Below are 23575 nucleotides of genomic sequence, written 5' to 3'. Positions count from 1 at the left end.
AGAACCCCGTTAGGATAGGACCTAGGCATTGGGAACACACGTTATAACCATAATTTTAGACCCTGGGGCTGGTCCCTTGTTACAGTTGAGAAGTACTTTCCTTGGCCTTTGGTGGTTTCCTCTTAATAAAATGCTCATCCATATGCACTGAAAACCCAAAGGAGACACTAGGTCTCCGGAGCTCACGTTCTTTGCATATCTCTCCTCCCTAACAGTGTAACCTGAAAACTGCAGCCAGCCGCCTTTGTCTTCCTGGGCTCCCAGTGCATGTCTTCACCTTGAGTGACTCCTGAGTTATGTCAGTCTGTGGCCTGGGAAACTATAGGCAATGACCTGGAGCAGCCAAGGGCTCCCCTCATTAGTTTTTTCACTTACTTAGGTATCAATCTCCTGTCTTCCTGACAGCCATTGTCTGAAAACTAATGTATTTTCCTAGTTTATAGTTATTTCAGGTAGGAGAGTAAATCTGGTTTTTGTTGTTTTATCTTGACCAGAAGTGGTTATTCAAACTAGAACAATTTTAAACAGAATGTTGAGAAAATTTTTTCTTAGTGATATCTTTTAGTATTTGGCATTTACTGGGATAACAGTATGTTCTTAGTACCTAATGATCTTTACTGATTTTCCTGATTATGCTATCAATTAATTGTGTGAATTTTTTATTATTTAAGTATTTCATTCTGACTTCTGTATTTTGCCATTTGGAATTGATTGGTTGTTTCTGTAAGAAAGTAAATGTATTGTTGGATTATATATTTATTGTTTTCAGTATTTACAGAATTTTTAAATTTCACACAAAAAAGTACTCTCTAAAGGCAGTTTGCAGTTAGGAGGAACTCCAGGAATTGAGATCACAGGGATATTTTCAGACAGTTAAATAAAGCTAAAGAGTAGGAGATAATACAAAGCATACTATTTTATTATTTGTTTCACCTTTATAACCTTATAAAGCAGCTTTAGATAATAACTGTTAAGTTAGAAAAGTACAAAGAATCGTATCCATTTAGTGAATAACTAATATTAAAACAGTTAAAAAAATAGTTCATATAGGCTTTTGAATTTCTGGTGACCAAATCAGATCATTGATTTCATGATTTTTTTTTAAGATTTTATTTATTCATGAGAGAGGCAGAGACACACAGCAGAAGGAGAAGCAAGCTCTTTAAAGTATCTAAGTTTCCTAAGTTAAAAATAGCAAAACAAATTTTCATTAGTGAAATTTGTTCCCTTCTACTCCTGTTTGTAGAATAAAAAATCTAACATAGTTGCTTTAAGAAGAGTCCTGAGCTTGTGTTCCATATTTGCCTTTAATAGGTTAGATCAGTGACTCAGTTTTGAAAATAGTATTCTTTCTTGATACGCCATGTTGTAAGGACCAAATTACATATTGGTGGCAAGTACATTGAACTGTGCCTAAAACAAAGGAAATTAAGTGGTAGTAGTTTTTCATTGCCTTGAGAGGTAATAACCACTGTAATTTGTGATGTTTTCTGGAGATTGGAATTTAAGTATTCAGGCTTATGAACAGTGGTGATTCCCTTACATTACTCTCAGCAGGCTTTACCACATCAGTATCTTCTAAATGCGTTTACATTCCCTCCATATTAGTGGTAATATCTTGTGTAATCTTTGTTTGAAATATTTATAGCTTCCTTCTTAATGATTTTGAAAAGCAGTGTATTTTAGGTAATATTTTCTTACAGATACACCAAGTATCACTGCTAAACTAATTAGTGAACAGAAGGATGACAAAGAAAAGAAAAACCATGAAGAGAAAGAAAAAGTTAAGGCAGAAAATGGATTTCAGGACAATTACAGTGTTGTTGTTGCTTCAGGTATGCTTTCTGCTTTTTATAATCTTGATTTTGTTTGGGTTTTTATAAAATATAACACATATTTATAGGAACTTCATGTAATAACTATTAATGCAAAAAAAAAAGGTGACTCGTAATGAAATTTTAATACTGGAGGTAAACATATTGTACCTGAAATCCGTTACTAACTGGCAGTGTAATTATTACACTTATTTTATGTCCAAAACATACTATATTTCATCAGATACTGAACATTTGTGAATTGTTTAAATACTCCATTTAAACTTAACAGCATACAGAGAATTGTGCTCATACTGTCAGGTGAAGTAGATGACAAAATGGCTGAGATAACTGATCATTTTGGAGGATATTTTATTTAACATCAGTGATATGACTTTAGTTCATAAAAGGCTTTTTGTTTTTAAAGATTTTATTTATTTATTTGAGAGCAAGGTGGGGGAGGGGCAGGCGGAGAGGGAGAAACAGACTCCCCATAGAACAGGGAGCCTGTTGCAGGGCTCCATCCCAGGACCCTGAGATCATGACCCGAGTCACCCAGGCACCCCAGAAAAGAAGGTTTAGCCTATATTATTTTACTCCTTAAGTAGGAGGGAGATCTCTATATTGGTGGAATTTATTCTATCACAGAAGAATTAATGCAAGATTTCCTATGCATACTTGCACAAAAATACTTTCTAGTAAGTGGGCAGCCCATTACAGTAAGTGGGCACTCAAAACAATAAAAGGTTTTTATTTATTTATTTTTGAGAGAGAGAGAGCACGCACAACCTTGGGGGGGGAGTGGATAGAGGGAGAAGTAGAGCAGGGAGCCTCATGCGGGACTTGATCCCAAGACCCTGGAATCATGACCTGAGCCAAAGGCAGATGCTTAACCAAATGAGCCACCCAGGTTCCCTAAGACCATAGAATTTAGCATTATTTTTTACTTTCTTAAAGATAGTTACAAACATGAAACAAAAATTCATGATGTGTTGTGAAGGGCAAATAGAATTGGGAGATCAGATATAAAAATGAGAAGAAACCTTTCTCTCTTTTCCCATTATTAAGGAATGTGATGCTTTTTAAAAATATTGTAGAAATACTCTTTTATTTCATGAGTGTGGCTATATATAGAATTTTACTGATTCTTATAGGGCTGAAATCCCAGTCTAAACGGGCTGTGTCAGCTACACCACCTCGTCCACCATCCAGGAGAGGGAGAACAATGCCTGATAAAATCGGAAGTGCTTCTTCAGGAGCGGAGACTGCCAACAAAATAATTACTGTCCCAGTGTTTCACCTGTTCCACAAACTCTTGGCAGGTAATGTTCACAATATGTAAAAATATAAAAAATTTTGAAGACATGTAACCACCAGGCTCCTGTTTAATCCGTTGTTCTTGATAAGATAAATGATTTAGTGAAACTTTGTCCACACAGTTCCCTCTAAGAAAAATGAGATAAAAAGGAGTAACCTTTTACATATCCTTTTTAACATCATAATGTTGCATATTTACTGTTTACTAGGTTTCTACATTTTGTTGTCAGTGTGCTATAAAATCAGTAAAAATAATGTTTTAAAGAATTCATAACAAGTTATATAGGAATCAGTGTGAGGCAGATTTTGAAGAACTGATTATAGTAGTAGAAGTTTTTGCCATACCATTGATAGGTAGTATTGTCTTCCTACCTGAAAGATATTCTTTGACCAGTATACTTCTCATTGGTCAAGGTGATACCAAATTTATATCCATTTTTGTGCTTCATTATAATCCAATTGCCAACTAACTTTGAATGGATTTTCCTTCTTAGCTTTATGTTCTTGATTTATAGCAGAGATTAACAAAGTATGGCTAGTAGACTTGGTGCCTCTATCTGTAAAAAAGTTTTATTGAAATACAGCTATGCCTGTTTGTGTATTGTCCATAGCTGTTTTCATGCCACAGTGGTAGACTTAGTAGTTGCAACACGGATTGTATAGTCTTCGTTGCTTAAATCATTTGCTATCTGGACTGTATGGAAAAGATTTTGCCAACCCCAGATTTGTAGGAATGTCTATTTCTTTGTTTCTTGCTGTGGCTCAGAATATCTTGGTGGAATTTTGTTAGTAATACTTTCTGTAGACAAAAATTGTTCTCGTGTCAGAAATAGATTTCTGTAAACTTTGCATGTGCTCATTTTAAGTTGTTTTTAAATTGGTGTCTGAATCAGAGGCTTAATGTGCAGTTCAGTAAAAACAGTAACTAATTGACCTAATCAGACCAAGTAAATGTCTCCCTCTTGGATTCCAGATTTAACTTAGTTATGTCATTTTTAGGCCAACCATTGCCAGCAGAAATGACACTTGCCCAACTTTTAACTCTCCTATACGACCGAAAACTTCCTCAAGGTTACCGTTCAATAGACCTGACTGTTAAATTGGGATCTAGAGTTATCACAGACCCAAGTCTATCAAAAACAGACTCTTTTAAAAGGTTACACCCTGAAAAAGGTATGTAATGATGTTTCTTTAAAACTATAGTCTGTGATCCAAGGAAGTAGGAATTTCTGTAGCTAATGACTTAATTTACCTTTGTTTTTATTATATTAAGTTAATGAAGTATTTTTCTTTATGATGGAATTTTTTGTAAGTATTAAAAAATTGCTTTTATTTTCACTAGAAATTAATCTTAATTTCTCTTAAAGCATCACTTATTTTATAAGCACATGTGTGATTTATTGTTAGCCTTTTGCATTCTTCAGTAAATTCTAGTGTTTTCAAAAACATTTCAAGAAGTTTTGCTGTTTTCAGTAGGATTATTTGGGTTTTTAGTATTTATAGAATCTGGTTCTGTGTAAACATACTAACCTTTGGTTTTTCTTTGTGAGTGGTTCAAAGTTAAATCAATATGGTATAATTTTTAGTTTTCAGTACGAGAAGTCTTTGTTGGTATTCAGTTTTTTGTAATGGGATACTCAGAACATGATGTGTATATATATTAGCATTTGCTTTGAATCTCTGTGGACATACTTATTTTTACATACAATATAATTTACAAATATGACCTAAAGGACAATGCTTCTCAAACCTAATATGCATATAATTTACCTACAGAACACTTCTAAAATGCAGATTCTTATTCGGTAGGTCAAGAGTGGGACCTGAGAATTCTACAGTTCCAAGGCTCTAGGATGATGCCAGTGGTTGTATGCCAGTGAACATACTTTGAATAGCAAGACTATAAGAAGCAACATCAGAAATCATTAAAAAAACTATTGTGGCATCTGGCTCTAAAGCTTTATCTGCATAACCTAAAATATTTATGTTCTTTGTTAAGTAGAGAGAGGTGACAAGAAGATCTACTTTGTAAATGAAAGATTATTATAAAAAGAGATACTTTCTTATCTGTTATTTGTAATTTATTGTTCTAGATCATGGAGACTTACTTGGTAGCTGTCCAGAAGATGAGGCTCTCACTCCAAGTGATGAATGTATGGATGGGATATTGGATGAATCTTTACTTGAAACCTGTCCCATTCAGTCACCATTACAAGTTTTTGCAGGAATGGGTGGACTGGCTCTTATTGCAGAAAGACTACCCATGTTATATCCAGAAGTAATTCAACAAGTAAGATAAAATTCCTAATCAAATATATCATTCCACAGCAAAGCCCTTTGTTCTTTTTTCCTTTTTAAAAAACTTAGTTCTGTTAACCTTTTGAGTTACAGTCTTTGAGTATCATATAAGTCTTTCAAAGGTCAGCCTATTCAGAGCTTTGTGAGAATTAGTTGGTACCAAAGAAATGCTGAAGACCGAGCACATTTGCCAAAGTCTTTACACTGAAGCATTACCTTGATTTTATGGTCATCACACTGTAATATTTTATTTCTGTGCTTCTTTAGGTATATTAATTATGGATATTACTGAAAACGGGAGAGTTAGATAGTAGTATATACCTCTACCCAAATGCACTGTCTTTTTTTTTTTTTTTTTTTTTTAAATTTTTTTTTTTTTAATTTATGATAGTCACAGAGAGAGAGAGAGAGGCAGAGACATAGGCAGAGGGAGAAGCAGGCTCCATGCACCGGGAGCCCGACGTGGGATTCGATCCCGGGTCTCCAGGATCGCGCCCTGGGCCAAAGGCAGGCGCTAAACCGCTGCGCCACCCAGGGATCCCTGCACTGTCTTTTTGATTAGCTTTTTTCCCTGTTTTAGGTACCATTTCCATTTCAGGTAGTTTTAAAAGCAAACTGCTTTAACCTCTTAACTGTTAATTAATGTTACTATTGATGTAGGTACTTTAGGTACTTTCAGTGCTCTTTTATTAAGGAGGAAGGAGTGTGACTCATGGAAAGTTGTAAATACAAAGCACTTGATTTTATTGAATGAAGTAGGGGAATTATTCTCTGTAATTTCATGTACTTAGTGTATATATGTGTGTGTATATATATGTTTCCTAACAAAGGACCACAAACTGAATGGCCTAACGCAACAGAAATGGATTCTTCTATGGGGTAGGGAATCTCTAAGTCTGAAATGAGGTTGTTGCAAGACCCGTGGGCCCCGTGCAGGCTCTGGGGAAGAATCCGTCTCATCTCAGCTGCTGGTGGTTGCTGGCACTTGGCTTTCATTGGCCTGTAGCTCCTCCAGTCCAATTCCTGCCTACATTTTCACACAGCCATCTGTCTTGTATCTCTCTCTCTTTATAAAGACAACTGGCACTGATTTAGGATCCACCCTGATCTATATGCAGGGAACCCTAGAGTTCTATAGTTAGAGATTAATAAATGAATGAATAGAGAAGAAGGGAACATTTTTACTTGCAGTTCAGGGCCAACTAATAAATGTAGAAGGAACGGTAGAAAGTCACTATTTGGCAACCACTGTAGTAATTATTGTTTTAGGTAAGAATTTTTAAAGTGCTAATTCTAACTGAAGTTTGGAGGAAAAACAAGATATTTACATAGTCTTAAAGACTGTCTACAGATTCTTAACTGATAGAAAGGATAAACCAGCAACTTTACCTAGAAATAAATAAATGTATGGATGTATGTATCTAACTTTAAAGTAGAGGTACTTATCAGATACCACCATGCTCATGATATCATTTAATTCCTGATGATTGGGAGCTTTTTAAAAACATGTCCCTTTATTGGTCCTTTTATTCCTCTATTTTGAGGAGATCATTTAAAGTCAAGTCTTTAATTTGAACCTGATGTTGAACACACAAATAGCCAAGCAGATATTTTCTTTTTCTTTAGGTGAGTGCTCCGGTAGTAACTTCAACCACTCAAGAAAAGCCAAAAGATAGCGATCAGTTTGAATGGGTGACAATTGAGCAATCAGGGGAATTAGTTTATGAAGCACCAGAAACCATTGCAGCTGAACCTCCACCTATCAAATCAGCAGTACAGACTATGTCTCCCATACCTGCCCATTCTTTGGCTGCTTTTGGATTATTTCTTCGTCTTCCGGGCTATGCTGAAGTGCTACTGAAAGAGAGAAAACACGCCCAGTGCCTTCTTCGACTGGTATTGGGAGTGACAGATGATGGAGAAGGAAGTAAGTCTTTGAAATTATTAATGAAATTAAACATAGGTAGGTTGTGTAAAAGTTATTCAGAGCAGTGCCTATTATTCATTATTTCTTTCATAGTAAAACTGCTATATGATTTGTGTTGGTAGTTTCATTCTAATGATACATACAGCAAGGCCTAAAAAATCTTCAGTTTCATTTTTTTATTCATACAAAATGTGTTCACTGGTTATAAAACTGCTGGATACCATCAGAGGCAGTCAAAAATGAAGCAGCTCTTTAGATCCTGCCGTCGTGTAGCTAATGTTCTCCAAAAGTAGCAACAAGCAATATATATAAGCATACAAAAGACTTGGGAGAGGTACAGTATTATCAAGGCTCAGAGGTATGAAACTGCTTCCTTACTACCCAGCTATATGAATACAGTGGCATAGTAATTTTTAGTAGGGCCTGGAAGGACAGAGTCTGGGCTGAGATGAGCTAGAAAGATGAGTTGAGCAGTGTTTATGTGCTTAGATTATATATGAGAGAGGATAAGTTAGCAGATGACAATTTGCATAAAAAGCACTGAGAGCTCATTTGAAAAGCTATGATTAATAATAGATCATGAAGTATTATTAAGAACTTCAGATTTTATTCTGAATAGTAATGAAGATCTATTAAAATGTATGAACCAAGTCATGATATCATGACAGTCTGTCTTAAAATGAATCTGGAAGGAGTGTTTAGACTAAATAGAAAGTGGAAAATAAACTTACATAATAATTATTTTCTAATATAATAATACAGGATAATAATAAAAAGCTATGGCAGTTTCCCTTGGGCTGTTAATTTTAAGGGAATATTAAAGAGTCCTAATATAGGGTAGCCTAGCAAGTAGATTTTCAGTTTACCTATGATTCTTCAGTTAATGACCATTCCATTTGAAAATTAACAATTGTTCTTAATTTTAAAGTCACATGGTTTTGATTAGAGTTGAAATCTGTAACATGCCAGTTAGAATATTAAACCCTTACTACAAGTGTATTTAATTTAATAAAACTATGTTAATTTATTTGCCGATCCTGTAACTCTGAAGCTATTGAATATTCAAAGTACATATTTTACCAAAAAAAAAAAAAACCCACATTCTTTTCTTTTGTATTTTCATATTGATGGAATTCTTTAAAAATGGTAACATTATTTTAAATGTTTTTGTAATAACTTACTAAATTATAACTTCTGTGTACTAAGTAATCTTAGTTGTTTGGTTTCATATATAAATTGTATATACCTGTTTCAATAGATCAGGAATTTTTTTTAAAGATTTATTTATTTATTTTAGAGAGCAAAAGAGAGAACAAGAGCAAGAAGGGCAGAGGGAGGAGGAGAGAGAATCTCAAGCAGACTCTGTGGCTCAGACTGTTAATTGAGCTAAAACCCAGGCGCCGCAGATCAGGAATTTCTAATTACTTGATCTGTGGGTTGTTGTTTTTTTTTATTTTGTTTTGTTTTGTTTATAATTTAAGTAGATAGAAGGGTAAATGGTATTTTGGCACTCTTACAAAATGATAGGTGTAACCCTTAGCAGAAAATTGCCTTTATGCCATTTCAGCTTTTTTTTTTTTTAGTGAATATTCAATGACTGTTTATTAAAAAGTGTAATTCTGGTATCCATTTCTGAGGTGGTTTTCTCATCCACCATTCATATAGCAGTAGTTTTTGGTTTTGGGTTTTTGCATTTAGCATTCGTTTCTAACTAGATGTAATAGAAAACTGTGTTACAGACCAAACAAAATAGTTTTACTGTTTTGTTACCTTTTCATGGTTGAAACTACTCCCAAGGCAATCAGATTATCTTTATACTGTTGTGAGGAACTTTCAATGCTTCTATTTTAGTTGTTAGGTTTTAGTTTAATTTCTGGTTTATAATAATCTCAACATAGTCTATAACTATTAATTAACATATAAATATATTTCAACTACTTTTGTTTACATATATGATATCTTAGAGTTTTTCCAGACACTTATTAAATTTTCAGGTATTATTCTATTTGTTGTCTTCGGGTTTTTAATAAATTTAGTAATATATTTCATGTTGTCTGTTATGTTATCACTATTAATTTCTAACCCTGTATATTGTTTTTTATTATGTTCTTAAATAGTTTTAATGTTGTCTTTCTTTTTAATCTAGGTCATATTCTGCAGTCTCCATCAGCCAATGTGCTTCCAACTCTTCCTTTCCATGTCCTTCGTAGCTTGTTTAGTACTACACCATTGACAACTGATGATGGTGTGCTTCTCAGGCGGATGGCATTGGAAATTGGAGCACTACACCTCATTCTTGTCTGCCTCTCTGCTCTGAGCCACCATGCTCCACGAGTACCAAACTCTAGTCTCAATCAAGCAGAGGTGGGTTTAGTTTTAATTATTTAGATTATGAAAAAGTTAAGTTTAAACATGGAGTACAGAATAGGTTTTTTTCCTGAAATAATATTTCAGTGTACTCCTTTTTTGCTTGTAAAACAAAGGATACTTATTTATTTAAAATATTTTATTTATTTATTCATTCATTCATTCATTCATTCATTCATTCATCAGAGACACACAGAGAGAGAAGCAAAGACATAGATATAGGCAGGAGAGGCAGGCTCCCCACAGGGAGCCCGATGTGAGACTTAATCTCAGGACCTCAGGATCATGACCTGAGCCAAAGGCAAACTCTCAACCACTGAGCCACCCAGGTGCACCTAAAACAAAAGGGTATTTAAAAGAGAAACTGTGAATTGTTTTTTTCCCTATTAGGCTCTTTTTAAAAACCATAAGTAAACCCATCTACTTGAAAAACAAAGATTTAGTAGCTTGAGAAGCTTCCCAGAATATGTTGAATTTATACCCTGATCTCTCATCCTTTTCTTTCTTGGACTTTAGTGAATCATAGTATTGAATTGGAGCTTCTAGCCAGTTCAGTAAGACAAGGGAAATAAAGAAAAAAATAACCCTCATTATTTCAAGATGATTTGGTTATGTTTCTAGAAAACCCCCAAATAATTAATGAGTTTAATGAGGATACAGTATCTAGGTTCAGTATTTAAGTTACGTCTGTATACCAGAAAATAACCTAAAAGAAATTTTTTAAAGATATTTTTAGAAAGGCATCAAAAAGAAAATATCTGTAAATGAATCTAAAAAAATAATTGCAAGACATTTATGCATGAAATATGTGAAGTTTTTTTTATAAAGAAATACTAATCTTTAATAAACTGAGGTCTGTGCTCATGTTTATTTCCGTGGGCACAGAAAATACAACAGTTCAATAATATTTCTTATCAGACATTTGGATGGCTCAGTCGGTTAAGTATCTGCCTTTGGTTCAGGTCATGATCTCGGGGTCCTAGAATTGAGTCCTATATTGGGCTCCGTGCTCTGAGGAAAGTCTACTTCTCTCTCTCCCCACCCTTCCCTCTCCTTTTCCCTCTCCATCTCTGCCTGCCACTCCCCCTGCTTGTGCAATAAATTTTCTGTCAAATAAATTTTTAAAAAATAGTATTTCTTATCAAAGTGATCTTTATGTTTGATGGAATTTCAGATTTATTTTGAAGGAAATTGACAAGCCAATTCTAACATTTTTTGGGAATATGCAAGGGGTCAAGAATAGCCAAGGGAGTTTCAAAGAACAGCATACCTAGTAGGTTTATGCTATCCTGTATCAAAATTTATTATTAAGCTGTGGCATTAGTACAAGGATAGACTAGAAGCCCAGCAAACAATAGAGACTTAAATCCCTTTGTGTTTGGTTATCTGATATGACAACAGTAACTCTGCAACATAATGGAGTAAGTATAATCTTATCATTAATGATTTTCGGATCAGGTAAATATTCTTGTGGAACAAAAATGAATCTTTAAACCTTAATGTACACTATATGCAGTAATTAATTTTAACTAATGATAGATCTGTATATGTAATACAAAATATAACAATGCCCTTTTACAAAAACCAGAGATACCTTTATGATCTTAGAGTAGACAAAGATTTCTTAAAAAGAATATTTTTAAAAGCACTAGCCCATGAGGGAAAAAAGCTGGAAAAAAGCAACTGTGTTAAAATTAAGAACTTTTTTTCGTCAAAATCACTAAGAATAGAGAAAAGGGTGGCTCGCCAGTTTAGCGCCTGCCTTCGGCCCAGGGTGTGATCCTAGAGACCCAGGATTGAGTCCTATGTCGGGCTCCCTGCATGGAGCCTGCTTCTCCCCCTGCCTGTGTCTCTCCCCCCCCACCCCCCTCTCTCTCTGTGTGTCTCTCATGAATAAATAAATAGAATCTTTAAAAAAAAAAATAGAGAAAAGGGAAGTCACAGAATGGGAGACTACACCTTAAATATATATGAGAGACTATATTTGGGTATATCTGATAAAGAACTTATATTCTTAATAATTTGGAGAGCTTCCAAAATTACAAAAAGAAAAGGCAGAAAACCTAAAAGAAAAATAGATGAAAGGTTAGGCTGGTACTTGTATAGGAGGGGATACCTAACTATCCAATAAATGTGAGATGATGATATGTTTCTTAGTTATCAGAAAAGTACAAATGAAGACCTTTAATACACTATGATTACACACCCATCAGAAGGTGTAAAATTCCAAAGACCACCATGCCAAATATTGTCCTGTCATCATTTGTCATAATATAAGGTGACTAGGATAGATAAAATAATGAGACAGTAGAAAGGGTAAGCAAATTATCATCTACTATAAAACGGAACACTATAAGGTAATGAAAGTGAATGGCTACAGCCAACTACATGTAACAGCAGTGATGCATTTCATAACCACAACTAAAATGCCACACATAGTAGACTATCTACACAGCGTGATTCCAATTATATGATGTTCACAATTAGATTGAATCTATAGTGGCTAGAGTTTCATGCTTAGGTAGTAAACTTATAAGCAAAGGAAAGTAAGGAAGTAATGTGTATAAATATCAGGATTATAATTCACTTTGTGGAGAAATTGAAGGTTTGATGAGTAGGCAATGGAATAGGAGCAGTTCTTATGTACAGTGATCTAATTCTTGACCTGCACAGTTATAAGTTTTTGCAGTTCATTAAACTTGTTTTGTGTTTTTTCTCTGTATATGTTACACTTTATAGAGTTTTTTTAAATAACTTTTCATCAATAATGTTAATCTGTTAACTATATGGTAATGAAATTGTCATTCATTTAACAGTTTATCTTATGAAATGTGAAAGATGACATTTTCAGTCATAGATCCATAAAACCAAATTGCAGATCAATTTATGAAAGTATTGTTCATGATTTTTTCCTTAGAAAATATTCCCATTAAAAGAAATGAAAAGGGCAGCCCTGGTGGCGCAGCGGTTTAGCACTGCCTGCAGCTCAGGGTGTGATGCTGGGGGCCCGGGATCAAGTCCCATGTCAGGCTCCCTGCATGGAGCCTGCTTCTCCCTCTGCCTGTGTCTCTGCCTCTCTCTCTCTGTCTCTCATGAATGAATAAATAAAAATCTTAAAAAAAAAAAAAAAGAAATGAAAAATATTAGTATTACTCTTAAATTACCCTTGTAATTAATTATGTAATTAAGATGACCTAATCTTAATTCGAATTAGTTTTGAATGTACATGATATATTTAACGAAAATTCTTTAAAAGGGAGTTTTTGTTATAAAATTAATTTTACGGTCCTCAAAAATAATAATAATCAACCTTTACAGAGTTTGAGGTTAATAAAGCCAGTCGTTCTAAATAATTGCTTCTGTCTCACATCATTTAATATGTCCTCTTTTGCCAAAAGAGATTTTTCTACACATCACATTCTGAATAAGAAAGAAATTGAGGATTATTCCTTCTAGAAATAGAAACAGTCTTGCTTACTATAATTGAAAACATGTGACACCATTATAGAATTCTCCTAAGATATGCTTGTACTAGATTCATCCTAAGGGATCTGACTCATATCCCTGTTCCTTTCATTGTTTTCTCTATTTAATTTAGAGTAATTCTGTCATCTTTATCCCATCTTTTACTGAGATTTTAAATTTTTTATTTATTCTAAAATAAAGCATTTGTTCTCATTTTCCCCCTGCCCCTAGCAACTACTAGTTTGTGTTTTGTCTCTGTATTTACCTACTCTGGGTATTTAACGTAAATGGAATGGTACAGTATGTTACCTTTGGTGTCTGTCTTCTTTGACTTAGCATGTTTTTGAGGTTCATCCACAAAGTAGCATGTATCAGTACTTCATTACTTCTTATGGCTGAGTATTTCTAGTGTGTGTGTGTGTGTGTGTGTGTGTGTGTGTGTATCACAATTAGTTTATACATTTATCCTTTGATGAGTATTTGGGTTTTTTTGACCTTTTGGCTATTAAGAAAATCTCACTGTGAAAACACATGGACCTATTTATCAGTTTTTGTTTCTTTGGCTATATATCTAGGAATGGATTTGCTGGGTCACATAGTAATCTTTTATTAAATTTTTTGAGCCGTCTTCAGACTATTTTGTTTAGCAGCTAAACTATTTTCATTTGTACTGATAAATGTTTTTGAGGGTAAATAAAACCAAATAGAAATTTTCATATATTATCATATATTTCATATAAAATATTTCATATTTTTTTCTTATAAGCCACAGGTATCAAGCACTCATAACCCTACATCAACAGAAGAACAGCAGCTGTATTGGGCCAAAGGAACTGGCTTTGGAACAGGCTCTACAGCTTCTGGATGGGATGTGGAACAAGCTTTAACCAAACAGAGGCTGGAAGAAGAACATGTTACCTGTCTTCTGCAGGTATGTTTACAAAGTTGATATTTTCAGTGATAACAGTTAAATTTTTTGCATTTGTATAAAATAGTTAATTTTTAAATTTTTGTATTGAGTTTTAAGTATTGACTATCCAACTCATGCTCAGCTATTTCTGTAAAACATTATGTTCCTCGCTCTCAGTACATTTAAGATACCACTATACAAAGATTGTTCTTCTCTACTTGTGACTATAAATTTCTCCCTCTCAGCTTCTTCATGGAGAGGAAAGTGACAAGGGTGAAATTCTCCAATAACTGGATAATGTATACCATTTTAACTTCTTCTAGTCATCTTTTCATCTAAAGTGCTGTATCTGGACTCTTAAAAAAATTACTGATTTATAGCTTCGTTTTTCATATTGTTTTATGACTTTTCTAGAATCAGGCAAGTGAACAAGTATGGAAAGTCCCACAGCACCAATATGAGAAGGGGAGGTGTTTAAATATTAGCTTTAGTCCCTGCATCAACTAATTGACTAAAATAGGTCAAATCTTTGAGCCTTATTTTCTGCAATTCTATAGTGATAGGCACATTCTAGTATGAAATTCTTAAGATCACTCTCAAACTGTAAAGTGGATCTAGTCAATAAAATAATATCAGAATTGCTGCTAAGTTTTTTTTTTTGTTTTTTTTTTTTATTGATTTATGATAGTCATACAGAGAGAGAGGGAGAGAGGCAGAGACATAGGCAGAGGGAGAAGAAGCAGGCTCCATGCACCGGGAGCCTGACATGGGATTCGATCCCGGGTCTCCAGGATCGCGCCCTGGGCCAAAGGCAGGCGCCAAACCGCTGCGCCACCCAGGGATCCCTGCTGCTAAGTTTTTAAGTATGTGTTCTTAGCTGGATTATTTTCTATATGTCTAGCTGTAGTGTACCATCATATTAAAAGCACACCCTTCTCTTTTAAAGATCTGAAGAAAAAAATATCTTGTTTTTAAAAGATAGACATTGACTGACTTGAAAATATAAACTCTTGGTACTCTGAATAACAAAATGTGGACTTTTAAAGTGTGTGAAGCTAAAATCCAACTTAAAGCCAACAATTTTTATTTTTAGGTTCTTGCAAGTTATATAAATCCTGTGAGTGGTGCAATAAATGGAGAGGCCCAGTCATCTCATGAGAGTCGAGTTCAGAACAGTAATGCCCTTCCTTCTGTACTTTTAGAGCTGCTCAGCCAGTCTTGCCTCATCCCAGCTATGTCCTCTTATCTTCGAAATGATTCAGGTAAATTACATTCTCCTTAGTCCTTTGTTAACTTATTTTATAATCTATTAAAATAATAAGATACAATTGAAGTATTTGGTATTAGTCTTCCCCAGTATATGTAGATACGAGATTAATGGATTTATTTCTTAATTATTCTGGAGATACTTAGTTGTTTTGAAGGACTCCTAAATGGATAACTGTGTTGTGACCTGTCCTGGAACACAAAATCAAAGTTTTCATTATCCCTTTGTTTTAACCTCTGAATGTACTTTTTAAAAAAAAGTAACGTATAACTAGAAATAATGGGGCAAAGGCTGGCAGCTTCATGACCATATTCTGAGCTAAATATGGTTGATTGAACTTCTTTGCATTTTAATGTTTGTTTATCTCAAACAGTATACAATATCAGATGATGGTAATTTGAAGAAAGGCAGATAAATTATTCTAATCCATAGATACTTAATAATAAGAGTACTAGCTTTTACAAATTCAATAATAAAAGTACTGTAAGTACTTTGCCAGTATGCAACTGATAATTGAAACTAGTTTATTTTTACCTTAGTTGTGAAATTAGTCCCAAGAATTGGTATTCTTTTCCTAAATAATAATTGAAAGTTGTATTTTGTTTACACATATTACCAAGGAAAACAAACAGTTAACATCTCCTTTTAGCCAGGAACTTTTAGTTTTTTATTTTTATTTTCAACAATCTGCTCTGCTTCTTCTGTCTTTATTCATATTCTTACTTATGAAAATAGACATTTACACATTTAAATAGACTATTAAGGAAGACTAAGTAAGAAAAGTAATGGGAATAAGTCTTGAAGTCTATTTGGTGCTTGGAGCAGTTTAATGCATGGTTGGATGAATGGAAAAGGTATTTCTATTTCAAAAGTGGTAGCTGCCCCTTATCTTCTACTATCATGGAGATGATTAGGCTTTAAAAGCATATAATTTTCTAGTTACCTAAAATTTCTTCATAAAAATGTTGAAGTGATAGATTATTTAGGTTGATTTTTTTTCTTTACACTGACCTGCTTCATACGTCACATTCATCTTTTTTTAAAAGTAGGTGTGAAATACACAGTATATTTTTTTTTAAGTAAAATATTTAGAGAGCTATAAGTACTTAAACTGTTGTAGATGTTGATTCTAAAATTTAATATTGGACTGTATAGAGAAATTGAATAGTAGAGTGAGATAAGATTTTTATCTTCTTCCACATTATTAAAATTATTTTATTAATCACTTCACTTTGAAAATTTATATCCTCTCAAAATTTTTAAAATTTGTCTTGTTCTGTAATTCAGTCTTTATTATTACACTGAGCTTTTATGTTTATTATGGTTCAGGGTCAAGGAAATCCAGTATTACCTACTTTTACTGTTTAAAATAATGTATTCATTCATGTAAGGTACATTTTCTGGTAAGTGTATATTAATAAGTAAACTGTGATTTATTAACTTTGGTTTTAGTAACCATGTGGAATTACAGAGACTTTGATACTGTATCTTGGAACTATTTTAGAAATTTAATATGACAAATCAGAGTTTGATCTTTGTGACTATTTACCAGTTAAAAGGTGTGTGTGTGTGTGTGTGTGTGTGTGTTTTAGCCCAGGGTTTAGCTTCATGTGCTTGAATCTGGTACCTTCTTCTGTGATATAATTGGAATTGATATATTCATATTTGAGTGTGGTAACAAATTATTTTGAAATAATACTGTAAGATAAATTAATTAAAAGTGACTTAATTGAGATGAATAGGTCAGATCATTTGGCAGCACGCCTCTTAAATGATGTTTTCGATGATCAGAGAAAATTATTCTTGAGTTTGTGATATATTTTGGTCTTTAGTTTGTGAGAAAAGTATGCTTACGTAGAATATTCTAAATATGAATTGTTTTTTAAGAAAATATAGTTTAATGTTGTATTGGTAAATATGTTACTTATAATCTCTTTTGGTTAAAATGTTTTCTAGAGAGCATTTTAAAATCTAAATCTAAACAAAGTATTTAGTCATTTTTCCTGGAAGTTGGTAAAATTCCAATTTTAGAAAATTAATCTGTAGTCCATTTTCCAGTTTTATCATTTGCTGATAGACTGTTATTTTTTGGCAGTTTTGGGTGGTGGGATAGGGTAAAGTATCTAGTCTAGAATCGTCTACATTATTTGTCATATTTCTTCTCTTAATCTGAAACAGTTCCCAGCTTTTCTTTGTCTTTCATAATACTGACATTTTTACAGGGTACACCATTTATTTCATAGACTGTCTGGCAAGTTGGTATTTAAGTGTGAGAACAGTGCTAATAATTTCACTTGAGACATTATATTCAAGAGATGGTTTGTTTACATCACCAGCAGGTAATATACAAAAACACAGGTATGATGCAATAGGCTCTTTTAAGAGCTGTAGTCAAGTAGTACACATTTTGTTTCTGTGTTTTTAAACAATAGGCAAACAAGACAAAATATAGAAACATAAAGTAGTGTATGCCCTACTTTTTTCATTGGCCTGCCATTGACTGTTGAATGTGGTTTCTTAACTACCTTCCTACCTCCTTTTTGTCCTTTTGCAGTTCCTAATGTACTAGTTAGGTACTTTGAAATCCTATAACTTTTCTTCTTAATTACTATTAAAGATTGACATGAATACCAGAATTTGCTCCTCCTTGTTTCTTTTCTTTTCTTTTTTCTTTTTTTTTTTTTTTTTAAGTTTTTATTTACTTATTTATGAGAGACGCAGAGAGAGAGAGAGAGAGAGAGAGAGAGGCAGAGACACAGGCAGAGGGAGAAGCAGGCTCCATGCAGGGAGCCCAATGCAGGACTTGATCCTAGGACCCCAAGATCACGACATGAGCCAAAGGCAGACACTGAACCACTGAGCCACTCAGGCGTCCCTCCTTGTTTCTTTTAATGAAGACTTCAAGTTCTTAGAAGGCTAGCTTTGTAGCAGGTTAGCTATAAATCTGTTTTATTTTGGTGGAAGTTTAAGAATTGGCCAGAAATTTTAAGCAATTAACGATATGCTGGCCATACTGATAAACAGTAATTGCACACAGTGATTGATCTGCACTTTTAACTGTGTACATCTTTGCATCAGAGGTAAAAAGAGAGTACTCGCAGTTGCAAAATTATCACCAGCATGAAGAGTGCATACTGACTACTTAGGGGAAAGGACAACCTGTGTTCCATTATTGAGTTTGTAACAGTTCTATAACTGAGACAGTGATCATGTTCTCCAGAGAGAGGTACTGGCTGTATTTAGTCATGATACCTGTTACATTTGGTTAATAAGTAATTCTCAACATTTTTACTTATAGCATAGTAATGGCTTTGCATTATTTACCCAGTATGTTATGTTTAGATTAATTTGTAAAATTTAAAAATTACTGGATGCTCTCTTATGAATGTGTATTTATCTGGAGCTTCATACAGACTTATCATTGTTAGGAGAAAATGCTAATATTTCTTTTTCTGTGTGAATTAACTATTTCAGGAGGAATTTTTAATAAACTAATAGCAGTTTTCCTACTATAACCTTTTCATATATTGGCCTCTCTCTTGGACTGAAAATGCATGGAGACGAAGATGTAGAAGCTTGTTATAAGTGAAAGAATGGAGAAATTTTTGGAGTGTTTGGTTTGGCAGCATCATAGGGGCAGTATAAGTCTTCATATTTAGCTAAATTAATCAGATTTGTCAAATGTTATAGCATGGTTCCAGTTACTTAAAACAGTTGAATATGTTTGAAGCCTAAAAAGTTCTTTTTATGCTAAGTAAAATAAAGATACCTGTTAAATGATTTTGTATATTAGATTAACATGAAATCAGTGACATTACTCTGTTGGTCAATTCTGTGTACCAAGCAGTGTTGTGTATGTATTTTTAAATTTTTCTTGAAAGAACTTAATTCAGTGAGCTAAATTTATAAGAGAGTTGTTAGAAAAATTATAAAACAGTAAATCTGAAGCCAGAGCTTCAAGGTGGGTAATTGAAACAAGTGAATTAAATGTTTTATTCCAGTATCAATTTTAAAAGAAATCATAAAAACTCTTTAAAAAAGTAGTTAGGTAGATAGGAAAATCTTTGTATAAAGAATATATTCATTTTAACTTCTTTTTCAAATTGCCATGTTATTTTGAAAGCTGTATGACCCTTATAAACAAGAATCATTTTTTCTCAAGCCATGGTTAATTAACATTTATGTTAGTTATGCTCTTTAAGCATGCAGTTTACCCTGCTGGCCACTAGATGGGGATCCTATTTCATTGCTAGCAATATTGGTTTAAAAAAACGTTAATGAATGTAGAATGTTACTTTTAGTGTTCCTCACCCTTACGTTGTCTTGGTGCCATTTTGGAAAATGACATGCTCCTATTTTCAGAAAGCAGCATCATTAAGCACATTAAATTACTTACCATTAATTATCAAAGTGTAATAAAATCTCTACCATTTTAGTGCTGGTTTCATAGCATGGAGGTAAATATAGTTTCAGAAAGGAAAATTTGAATTTTCCTGTTCAGTCCCTGCCAATTTACAGATGAGGAAGGGACAAATGACAAAAATAAAATCCAAAGAAATTTATTCATTTCTCCAGGCTTAACTGTTTAGCAGTAATTTGGCCGTTATTAAACTCATAAATTAAAAAAAAATTTTTTTAAGGATTTTGTTTATTTGAGAAAGAAAAAGAGCAGGGCCCAAGGGGAGGGACAGAGGCAGAGAATCTTAAGCATTGGAGCTGACATCTCCATATCAAGACCCCAAGATCATGACTTGAGCCTAAACCAAGTTAGACCCTTAACTGACTGTATGACCCAGGTGCCCCACAAATTTTCAAATTTTGAAGCAAGATATAAATGTTTTTTTCAGTATGGAAAAGAGAAGTAAATAAACATGCTGTGTTAGAAACAGGTAGAAATGAGAAGACAAGCACAGGACTTTTTTGTTGGGTACATTATAGAGTACCTACCAACTTGTCTAGTTATCTTAACTAAATGATATATATTTGTATTAAAATTTTTTCATCTTCACAGTATTGGTTTGGTAGTTCCATAGCTAGCTAAAGTGGGACAAAACCCATTATTGCAAGCTGTATTACACCATCTGATTTCCCTCACACTGGATTTTCCATGTGTAGAATTCTTATTGTATATTATCTTTGGTTATATTTCTCAAAAAGTCAACTCAAGTTTAATTTCATGAGTTATCCTATTTGAAAATAAAGTTAATTTTGTTATGGCAAATGTCTTAATTTAAATATGACCACATTCTTTAAAACCTGAAGTTATTACTAAAAAGTTAATTTAATATACAATTGTACAAATAAAGTAAATGTACAATCTTCTCTTCCTACCCCCAACCCTGTACCCATCTTTTTGGTCTTAAAGGCAGCAAATTCAGGAGGGCCTATTGTTCTTTGGGAGCTTGGAGATTAAATTAGGGTTGTACCATGAAAAGCTATTAGTTTGGGATGCCTGGATGGCTCAGTGGTTGAGTGTCTGCCTTTGGCTCAGGATGTTATCCCAGGATCTGGGATCAAGTCCCACATCGAGCTCCCTGCAAGGAGCCTGCTTCTCACTCTGCCTATGTCTCTGCTTCTCTCTCTCTCTCTCTCTCTGTCTCTCATGAATAAGTAAATCTTTAAAAAAGAAGAAAAGCTATTGGTTTATCAATAGAAAATATGTAAATCATCATTTTTGAAAAGTTATTTTGTTGATATACATTGCCTGGGAACAAATAAGTAGAAATTATTGAGCCATTATGACATAGTACTTAACTTTATATCTTAACAGTTTTCTTGGTAATAGTTTTTCGAAATTTTTGAGTTGTATTATGTATGTTTCTTTGCACCATTTTAATAAACAGTCTATCAGTAAAGGGTTAAAATTTTAAAAGATTCTTCTGCTAAGTAGAGTTGCATGTCATTTGGTTTTTAATCCCAAATTGTGTTATAATATGGCCCCAGTTTTCTTGAAAATTAGATGAGGAGGGCAACCCGGGTGGCTCAGTGGTTTAGCACCGCCTTCAGCCCAGGGCGTGATCCTGGAGACCTGGGATTGAGTCTCACGTTGGGCTCCCTGCATGGAGCCTGCTTCTCCCTCTGCCTGTGTCTCTGCCCCCGCCCCCCCTTCTCTATCTCTATGTCTATGTCTATGTCTATCTCTATTTCTATCTCTCAAGAATAAATAAAATATTTAAAAAGAAAAAAAAAAGAATTAAATGAGGAGTACAAAAATATTTGGTCTGCTTGCCTGCATTTAGTGTATTTATTTCTACAGAAGATTCAAAAACAAGATACTGCCAGGACCTATCTACCATTTCATTCTTGGTAAAAGAGTACAGGGTGCCATATTTTGATCATGTTAGTATTCACTTGGAGTGTCTTGCTCATAGGCGTTCATCAACAAATGTTCCTTTTATCTGGAATTCTTACATTTATCAAGGCATATATGGGAATATATTTCCTTGGTATAGAATACATCACTCTGTTAAATAATAGTAAATTTTAAAGGAGGGGGACTTGGTTGCTTTAATTAAAATTTAAATGGGCTTCCATTTGATATGATTTGTACAATTTTGTATGGATAAAATATCTGCAATGTCAGAGATCCCTTCTTTGATTAACCAAAGTAAAGTGATCTTTCCCTTCCTATTAGTTGCCAGTGTATCTAATGCTTGTATTTTTACTTCTTCCATTGTAGTCCCATTATAGTATAAATTTGCTTAATGTAATTCTACCTAACCAACTTTCCAAATGAAATATAACTCTCCAATTCTTCTATAAACAACTTGACTTGTATGTGTATATTTCTCTTCTCAATAATTAAATTGTAAATCTATTAAAAGTTGTGTTTGCTTTCAAATGTATGCTGCTTGTATTGCTATTATATGATTAAATATTACACGAACTAGATGTTTATATGATAAATAGAGGAATACTTTAAAAAAAACATAATAAAGGAATTGGCTAAAACAGTTAATTAGGTTTACATTGAGAAACTATAAAATATTTCAGAGAGAAAGAGAGAGAGGAAAAAACGAGATCCCTGGTGGAATGCCCCTCTCGCTGGAATAGAACAAGTTGGCCCTGACTTGTGTAAAAAACATACGTACCTTGATCTTCTGCTGGCAGTCTTTGATACTTTGATGTGTGTTTCTCTGTATTTATTTTTCTTGTCTAGTTGCTGACTGAACTGCCAACTTGCGTCACAGTTCACAATATCTAGGTATATTAGTAGAGAAAGTCAACACATGAATCCCCAAAACAATTTGTTGGCTAAGGTTTGGTTGAGGAGTCTAAACTCAATAAATTAAATAATTGGAAAATTGCAAGGAAGATTAAATATTATATATGAATTATTAGGTGCAGAAGTTATTTTTATCAATATATTTGTATGGAACTCATTGATATTTCCATTATAGCACTTATATATGATAGAGTTAGTGCTAACTATGTATGAAATTCATAGCTCTGCTGTAAAACACCTTCTAATTGTTTCTAATGGATAAATATGATGCTTACTTAAGATGTCCTTTCAGTAATTTCATTTGCGAGAATCTTAAATGCAGAGCTATGTTTTGTTTTTAATATGTAATACCAAAGAATAGTTTTTGAAAAGTTTATGTAGTTATGTTGTAATGAGAATTTAAGGATATTCTGGTTAAAAAAAATTAGTCTTTTCTGTACCTAATGTTAATTTCAGCCTTTTTCCTTTAACTGTATTTTACTCAAGTATAATTTCTAAAGTTTCATCTTCTAGAGGAGGAAATACAGTTTAGTTAGGAAGGATTTTGTAAAAATCAAATTTATCAGATCTGTACAAAAAAATTGACTATTTTTGTTGAAGAACTGTCTTTTAAATAAATTTGTTTACCAATTATATTAAATTTGTTATGTGATTATCTTTCAAGATAGGCACATTTATCACCTTACTTTGTGGGTTTGTTAATTGCAAATAAGTAGGGATTAAATTTTAGTATTCAAATACTTGAAAGGATATATAATTCACAGAGAAATAATTTAAGGATCTCTGATTGCTTTGTTTTTGTATATGTGTCATAGAGAATGATGTTATGTTTCAAGTTAGGCAAAATAAGGAGATAAATTCCTTAACTGAAAATTAAATATTTGAATAATGAATTTGTTTAGTTTTCACATTAGTTTTAAGTTCACTTAAATCAACATTCTATAAACAAATATTTTACTAGATTGAGTTGAGGTTTTTACACTTT

The 23575-nt window shown here is 33.4% G+C and overlaps 1 protein-coding gene across 16 annotated transcripts in view; it reads left to right on the top strand.

Annotated features, from left to right (window-relative positions):
- Positions 1-23575, top strand: part of BIRC6 (baculoviral IAP repeat containing 6) — a 230162-nt gene that overhangs the window by 144922 nt on the left and 61665 nt on the right. For 15 of the 16 annotated variants that reach the window (XR_013349472.1, XM_077843663.1, XM_077843665.1 and 12 more), the window contains 8 exons: positions 1704-1835; positions 2969-3136; positions 4131-4304; positions 5225-5421; positions 7056-7356; positions 9503-9720; positions 13955-14119; positions 15192-15360. Coding sequence is in view for 15 of the 16 variants with exons in the window: in XM_077843663.1 (XP_077699789.1) it covers positions 1704-1835; positions 2969-3136; positions 4131-4304; positions 5225-5421; positions 7056-7356; positions 9503-9720; positions 13955-14119; positions 15192-15360 (1524 nt within the window). In the remaining variant the exon portion in view is untranslated. The remainder of the gene's footprint in view (positions 1-1703; positions 1836-2968; positions 3137-4130; positions 4305-5224; positions 5422-7055; positions 7357-9502; positions 9721-13954; positions 14120-15191; positions 15361-23575) is intronic. The other variant, XM_077843654.1, reaches the window with a different exon arrangement.

The sequence above is a fragment of the Canis aureus genome, chromosome 12, assembly GCF_053574225.1.
Source record: "Canis aureus isolate CA01 chromosome 12, VMU_Caureus_v.1.0, whole genome shotgun sequence".
Lineage (NCBI taxonomy): Eukaryota > Metazoa > Chordata > Mammalia > Carnivora > Canidae > Canis > Canis aureus.
The sequence above is the reverse complement of the archived record's forward strand: the minus strand, read 5'-3'. Positions and strand labels throughout refer to the sequence as shown.